The following is an 8,100-nucleotide window of genomic DNA, read 5'->3' as shown; positions in this document are numbered from 1 at the left end:
TTGAGTTGGAGTCTCACTCCGTCACCCAGGCTGGAGTGCAGTGGCACACTCACAGCCACTGCAGCCTTGACCTGCTGGGCTCAGGTGATCCTTTCCACTTCATCCTTCCAAGTAGCTGGAACTACAGGTGTGCGTCACCATGCCCAGCTAATTTTTCTTGATTTATTATAAAGATGAGGTCTCACCAAGTTGCCCAGGCTGGTCCCGAACCCCTGGGCTCAGGCAGTCCTCTCGTCTCTGCCTCCCAAAATGCTGGGATTATAGGTGTGAGTCACTGTACCTGGCATAATGGTTTTTTGAACCAGTCTCAGAGATTCATCTTAAAGGGGTGATACAATAAAGTAGAAAGATCATAGGAGTTGGAGTTGGATAGACTTTGGCTCAAACCCCATCTCTGAAACTTACTGGCTGGGTACCTTGAGCAAATTAACAAGCTTTTTGAGCTTCAGTTTCTTTTTTTTTTTTTTACTTTCTACAAACAGTGCAAAGTTTTATTGTCTGTAGAACATTAAAAAATTGTTTTTACTTGGAAGGTTGAGGTGGAAGGATCACTGGAGCCCAGCAGGTCGAGAGCTGCGATGGCCGGGAGCGGCCACTGCACTCCAGTCTGGGTGATAGAGTGAGACTCCAACTCAAAAAAAAAAAAATTTTTTTAATAAATAATTTTAAAATACAGCTTTCACGCATCATGATCTCTTCTGCTGTTCATCAAGGTCAGATTCCTCTAAAGTTGGAGTCAGAATTTATCTTCAGATGGTATCTTCAAGATAGCCCTTTTAAAGCAGGATCTATGCTTATTCCATGGAGCTTCAGTTTCTTTATTATCAAAATGAAGATACCGGCCAGGTGCGGTGGCTCACACCTATAATCCCAGCTCTTTGGGAGGCAGAGGTAAGAGGATTGCCTGAGCTCATGAGTTCGAGACCAACCCTGGCAACTTGGCAAGACCTTATCTCTACAATAAATAAAAAAATTAGCTGGGTGTGGTGGCGCATGCCTGTAGTTCTAGCTACATGGAAGGCTGAGGTGGAAGGATCACCTGAACCCAGCTAGAATGTGATCCCTTATTGGAATGTGACTGCTTATCGAGGCTGCGGTGGCTGTGAGCATGCCACTGCACTCCAACCTGGGCGACAGAGCAACTCCAAATCCAAAAAATAAAAAAATAAAAAATGGCGCGCCTGTAGTTCCGGCTACTTGGAAGGCTGAGATGGAAGGATCGCTGGAACCCAGCAGGTCAAGGCTGTGGTGGCTGGGAGTGTGCCGCTGCACTCCAGTCTGGGCAACAGAGTGAGACTCCAACTCAAAAAATAAATAAAAATAAATAAAAAATGAAGATACCAATATTTATTTCATAGGGTGATGGGGAAGATTTAAGAAGATAATGTACACAAATCACACAAGATAGCACCTGGATCAGAGTAAGCACTCAACAAATGGAATGAGCCAGGCGCAATGGTGGACACCTGTTATCTCAGTACTTTGTGAGGCTGAGGCAGAAGGAATGCTTGAGGCCAGGAGTTTGAGACCAGCCTGAGCAACATGGCAAGTCTGTCTCTACCAAAAAAACAACAAAAAAAATGCCAAGTGTGGTGGTGCACATTTGTAGTCCCTGCTAATTGAGAAGCTGAGGCAGGAGAGGATCACTTGAGCCCAGATGTCTGAGACTGTAGTGAGTTATGATTGTACAGCTGCACTCCAGCGTAGGCCACAGAGCAAGACCCTGTCTCGTAAAAAAGAAAAAAAAGTCGGGCTCGGTGGCTCAGCCTGTAATCCCGCGCCTTTGGGAGGCTGAGGTGAGTGGATTGCCTGAGCCTGCAGGTTCGAGACCCGCCTGGGCAACTTGGCGAGACCTTATCTCTACAATAAATCAAAAATTAGAGCCGGGCTCGGTGGCTCAGCCTGTAATCCCATGCCTTTGGGAGGCTGAGGTGAGTGGATTGCCTGAGCCCGTGGGTTCGAGACCCGCCTGGGCAGGCGAGACCTCATCTCTACAATAAAATAAAAAAATTAGCCGGGCGTGGTAGCGCACGCCTGTAATTCCGGCTACTTGGAAGGCTGAGGTGGAAGGATCGCTGGAGCCCAGCAGGTCCAGTCTGGGTGACAGAGTGAGACTCCAACTCAAAAAAAGGAAAAAAAAAAAAAAGCTGGGCGAAGTGGCTCACACCTGTAATCCCAGCACTTTGGGAGGTGGATGTGAGAGGATTATCTGAGCTCGGGGTTCGAGACCAGCCTGAGCAGCATGGCGAGACCTCGTCTCTACAATTAAAAAAAAAAATCAACCGGGCATGGTGGCAAATGCTTGTGTTTCTAGCTACTTGGAAGGCAGAGGTGGAAGGATCACCTGAACCCAGCAGGTCGAGGCTGCGGTGGCTGTGAGCATGCCACTGCCCTCCAGCCTGGGTGACAGAATGAAACTCCAACTCAGAAAAAAAAAGCTTACTTCTCCTATTTAAAATCTGCCTTGTAATAAAGTTACAGAATGTCAAGACTAGACTTTTGCAGGCAGCTGGGAGCTCCACCAAGTGCGCTGCAGTGCCCTTCTGCGCAGAGCTCCTCCAGGGCTCTTCGGGCAACATGCATCAGCCGGTAGAGGCGACAAGAGCATTTTTCTCTAATAAGTTAAAAATATTTAAACCCCTACTTTGTGCCTTCCCCCAACAAAGAACTCATCAATAGCAGTCTAGAGAGCTATCTTTCCCAGGCTGAACCCAGCGGGACTGTCCCCTCAGTCTGACTTCAAACTGCTTTCTCCCTGACAGCTGAACATGGTCTTATAACAGAATCCACCCGTTGTTCTGGCTTGAATTGATGTGTTCCACATGTCTCTCCCGCTATAATTAGGTGGCAAGCTCCTTGAGTGGAGCAGCTAGTCTTCTCTACTTCTTTCGTACTCCCCACAGTGCCTAGCACATGGCAAAACGTAGAGTATATGTTTCACAACCCTGGCTGCAGGAAGATGGCAGTGGTAGGGAATTTTACCTTGGGTTAGCAATGAAAACTGACTGCAGTGGCAACCCTCAAGCTGGAGCAAGGAGGGAGCGGTGGTCCCACAGACTGTAATTATGGGTCATTCAAGGAGCTACAGGTTGGAGTGGCCACTTCACAGAATGACACATTCAGAAAAGGGACGTCATCTAAGCAACCTCAACACGTCTTAGGGCCGAACGAGAAGACTCTGGCTTTGCAAACTGCTTCATCTCCCTTCCCAGTGAAAGGAGGCGCAGCTGGCGCCGGGTGCTGTACCTGGGTAGTTCTGCATCATCACAGCAGGCATGCTGCGGTAGCTGGGGTGGTTGGGGTCATAGGACTGGCTGTAGGAGTAGCCGTGCATGTAGGGAAGGTAGGACTGGTGCTGGGTGAGGGGGGAGGACACAGGCACATGGACACTTGGGCGGGGCTCCTTGCTCCCAAGGCGGGATTCCTCCGACGTGGGCAGCTTGCAGTCACTGCTCGTGCTTTCCTTCCCATCTTCCCTGGGAACAGAGTCCTTACTCCGACTCCTTTCCTCTTTCAACTTGCGGTCCCGTTCCTCTTTCCACCGCTCGTCCTCTGCCTTGATGTCTGAGTATTTGGCAGGATAAACATACGTCCACATCCGGGGCTCTGCCTCCTGCAATAGTCACAGAACGAGAGCTCAGTGTTGTAAAGATAAGACAGGATATATTTCAAGCTCAAGGTCCCGGTAGACCCACCAGAGCAGATAATTACTAGACACTTGGGTCAGAGTAGGATCTTGGCCTCTATCGATCTTGTTTATAATCCAGCTCTGGTCTCTTTTGCTTAAAAAGTCCCTGCCCTCAGGGAACAAGATGCAGGGAATGAAAAGGAAAATCTATCACCCATCAGTGGGTGTTCTATAGGCGAGAAAAGCATTCTGGGCGATGACTGCTGGAAAAGAAGAGCCTATCACCTTCCAAGACGTTTCATCTGTTTCACTTCTTCAGCACAAATTCAGGGGTGGAAAACTTATAAGTGTCACCCAGGTCCGAGGAGGGAGGTATAACTATGGCACCAAGAAGGAAAGGAAGATGTACTAAGTCTCATGAGCAGAGCAAGATGTGAGATTCCAAGTTCTTAGCTCCAACTCTACTTATAAAACTTAAAAAAAAACAAGTTCAGTAACTGTGTGGTATACTTCTGACCTGTTATAAAAAATGGAGAGAGACTGGGTCAGATGAAGCGGCTCATGCCTATAATCCCAGCACTTAGGAAGGCCAATGTGGAAGGATCACTTGAGACCAGGAACTCAAGACCAATCTGGGCAATAGCGAGACCTCATCTCTACCAAAAAAAAAAAAAAAAAATTAGCCAGGCTACTTGGGAGACTGAGGTAGGGGGACTGCTTGAGCCCAGGAGTTTGAGGTTGCAATGACCTATGATCACATCACTGCACCGCAGTCTGGACAACTTTTTGTTGTAGACACCAGGCCAAAAACTAAAAAGATAAAAATAAAAATGGAGAGATTACCAATAACATATTTCACAGGAACCAAGCAGTGGAAAAACATTGAACTAAGAGACCCAGCTTCTAGTCCTGGTTTTGCTAGTGAAGACTCAAGCAACCCTAGACAAATGAAACTAACTTATCTGGGCCTTTTTTGTCAGATAGAAAAAATACCTTTTACAGATATAAGAGTTTCTTTGAACAACATCAAAATGTTTTTTTTTTTACAAAGGGAAAGAACCCATAAAATTATACATCTTTCCTGCTAATCCCAACTCCGTTGAACCCTTGTAGAAGGATAGCCCTGATTGGTGAGGAGGACAAAAAGGTGCCAAACAGGACTTCCATCTCCTCCCAGGGCAATAGTTACCTGCCGGTACCAGAGTATGGGATCCACCTCTGCCTGTCGCCCACACTCAGCACCTGTCTTAGCCTCACAGGCCTCCTTGCCCAGGTGGCTGGCCTCACTCAGCTTCACTTTGAGGCCTTCAGGGGTCTGACTGGGGAGTTTTGAAGTGTCGTCTGACTTGGGAATGATGACTGACTTGGCTGGGTCAGCCCCTGGCTCCTTGGGCTTGCCAGGCCCTGACTTCACAAGGTCTGTCAGGCTGGGGGCCTTGGTGAGAGAGGGGGGAACGGACGGCTTCTGCTTCCACTCCTCCTTGAGTGCTGCCTCCCGCTCCTTCAGGCCCATCTCGGCCTTCTTGTCCAGGCCCCGCTGCTGCTGCTCTAAGCTCTGCCGTTTCTGCTGCTCTTCGTACTGCTGCCGATAGGCTGTGCTGGTGCTCAAGAGGTGGGTGTGGTAGCTCTGGTCACCGTAGCCGTAGGGGGGCACGTAGGCGTACTGGCTATAGTACAGGGGCTGCATGTACATGTTGGGGCGCTGCTGGATGACTGAGGGCTGCTGGCTGGAGCTGCTCAGCTCCGGCTTCTTTTCCTCACAGACGTCACTCTTTGCTTTCCCCTCCACGCTCTCAGGCTCCTCGTCTTGTCTGGTCTTCAGGGCCTGGCTCTCCAAGGCTGTCTGGCTGCTGGGGTTCAGGGTCCCTGGGCTGGACTGTGGGTACCCCGGAGAGTAGTAGCTCTCAAAGCCTTGGTAGTACGGCGAGTCTTTGTTCTGTGGCTGGGGGGGGAACAGGGCTTTCTTGGCCCCTTCCTTACCCAGCTGTTCAGTGTCCTTTGGTTTGACACTGTCCATCTTGCCCTCCCCATCCTCCCCAGCATCAGAGATGTCGGAGTATGCGGGGCTGTTGGTTTTGACCGAGCCAGCTTCAGCTCCGTTCTGGGTGACCACATGTAAGGGAGTCAGGGGCTGGGTGGGGGTGGTGGTGTCTAGGCGGCTGCTGCCTCCGATGGAGGGGCTGGGGGCGTTGTCCGTGAAGCTGTAAATCTTGTCAGCTTCAGCCTTGATGCTAGCCAGTCGGCTCTGATGGGGGTCTGCCGAGCCGTTCAGGAGTCCCTCCATTTTCACCCCATCTCCTGATGATTCCCTGAACGGGCTTTTGCCTTCTTCGGCACGACACACCTTCCCAGGGGTCAGAGGGCTCTCAAGCTCTTTTGAAGAGTCCTTCTTTTTTTTGTCTTTCTTTTTCTTGTCCTTGGCTGGAGTCAAGGCAGGGTTGACTGAGAAAGGTTCTCCCATGACAGTGGGCTTGGGCTGAATGGGCTTGAGCTGGGGACTGTTAGGCATGGCTTGCACCACTGTGGCAGTCAGGCCGGAGGACGAGCCTGGGCTTGCTGCAGTGAAGGTGGCTGTCTGGAAGGTGTAGACAGGCTGTGGGGGCAGGGCAGGGGCAATGGGCCGGGCTGACTTTAAGCTCTTGGGAGGAATCTTTTCGGGTTTCAAACTAGACGGTTTTTTACATTTTTCTTTTTCCACACACTTCCTTTCCAAAGAATCAAAGGCATCATTGCTTGTTTCATCCATCACAGAGGGTCCATCATCAGAGCCATCATTGGATAAGGCGCCGAGGTCTGTGTCCCCTTCCCCACTCAACTTTTTCTTACAAAGGCCTTTTGTGCTGAATTTGCTTGAAGGAGAAGGGCTATGAGGTTCCACAAGCCGAACTTTGGGGGTAGCTGAGCGGGCAGGGGACAAGGACCCTTTCTGAGACACAGATGCACCATTGCAGCTCCCAAGGTCTGCATGGAGGGTGGGCTCCTCTCCATACTCACTGTCTCCATCTGCTTCTGGCTTGCTGTCATCATCTGTATGTGCATGAGCTTGGTGGTATTTAAGTCCGTTGATGTGCTTGTACTTCTTGTTGCAGTTTGGGTGGGGACAGTCAATCAGGACTGGGGAGGGACAATTTCTGTCCATAACAGTGGGTTCCACCTTGCTCCCAGGGATGGGGCCAGGGGCTGAGCCCAGGGAGTTGGTCCGGACACGCTTGCTCCCTTTGGAGTCCTCCGAGCTGGAATTCAGCTCCATGTCTGAAAGGGGTTTGTTTTTCCGCTTGTTCGCTGAGGACGGGCTGGCCTTGACATCCTCAGAGGTGCTACTGGCAGGTGGGCGATGCTCTGAGGAATTCTGGCTGCCCCGCCGGCCTTTGCTGTTGGCTCCTGCTCGGGTTTTGCTGCTGCTACTGGTTCCTTTACTGTCAGAGGCTGTGGCTGTCTCATTGACAGGTGTGTTACTGTTGGGACGCATGCGTTTGCCTCTACCTCGACCGTTGCGCATTTCCAAGTCACTGGTGGGGGAGTCACAAAACCTTGGCAAAGGACAAACACAACAGATATTATTCAGAAGAGAAAACATCTTCAAGCTGGTTTAGCCTTAGCCTCTAGAAGAACTGTCTAGATGGTGACTATCATTTTCTTTCTGTTTTTTTTTTTGAGTCGGAGTCTCGCTCTGTTGCCCAGACTGGAGTGCAGTGGCACACTCCCGGCCACCACAGCCTCGACCGGCTGGGCTCCGGCAATCCTTCCGCCTCAGCCTTCCAAGTAGCTGGAACTACAGGCATGCGCTACCACGCCCAGCTAGTTTTTTTATTTATTGTAGAGATGAGGTCTTGCCAAGTTGCCCAGGCGGGTCTCAAACTCATGACCTCAGGCAATCCATTCACCTCGGCCTCCCAAAGCGCTGGGATTACAGGCTGAACCACTGAGCCCGGCCGGTGACTATCATTTTCATTGACTGTGATGTGTTAAAAGAACTTTTGATTGTGTAGGAACTGCATTAAGTGGTGAGCTCTAGGTTGCTATCTGCATGCTAGTTGTAAATTATTTTCCAATATGTACTTCTAAAGCCACACAGAGTTTGTTCCATGAGACAAAGAAGGAGTAGTCATGCCTGAATTTCTTCTATGCAGTCATAAGTCATGGTTTCAAAAAAGACTTTTGAGATTATCTAAGAAACTGGAGTTAAGGCATGCTAAGGTCAACTCATTGATTAATGGCAATGTATGACCAGAATCTAGTTTTACTTTTAGCCCAATGTTTTGCAACACACCTCACCACAAAGATATAGACAGGTAGAACAAGGCACCCATCCATTTAAGAGGTCCCTATCAGATACAGTCAAAAGTACATGAGGTCTTTAAATGCTTGGAAACTTGCACCTGGGGGTTATTCCTCATTAACCCTAAAGTAGCTTTTCTTTTTTTTTTTTTGAGTTGGAGTCTCACTCTGTCGCCCAGACTGGAGTGCAGTGG

At 49.6% G+C, this 8,100-nt stretch overlaps 1 protein-coding gene across 2 annotated transcripts in view; it reads right to left on the bottom strand.

Moving 5' to 3' along the window:
• Nucleotides 1-8,100, bottom strand: part of ZNF609 (zinc finger protein 609) — a 243,532-nt gene that overhangs the window by 2,468 nt on the left and 232,964 nt on the right. For both annotated transcript variants that reach the window (XM_008058728.1, XM_021712633.1), the window contains exons 4-5: nucleotides 4,818-7,158; nucleotides 3,247-3,613 (exon numbers count right to left, since the gene is read on the bottom strand). In XM_008058728.1, coding sequence (XP_008056919.1) covers nucleotides 3,247-3,613; nucleotides 4,818-7,158 — 2,708 coding nt within the window. The remainder of the gene's footprint in view (nucleotides 1-3,246; nucleotides 3,614-4,817; nucleotides 7,159-8,100) is intronic.

The sequence above is a fragment of the Carlito syrichta genome, unplaced genomic scaffold, assembly GCF_000164805.1.
Source record: "Carlito syrichta isolate Samal-C Ts95f unplaced genomic scaffold, Tarsius_syrichta-2.0.1 Scaffold90614, whole genome shotgun sequence".
NCBI lineage: Eukaryota > Metazoa > Chordata > Mammalia > Primates > Tarsiidae > Carlito > Carlito syrichta.
The sequence above is the reverse complement of the archived record's forward strand: the minus strand, read 5'-3'. Positions and strand labels throughout refer to the sequence as shown.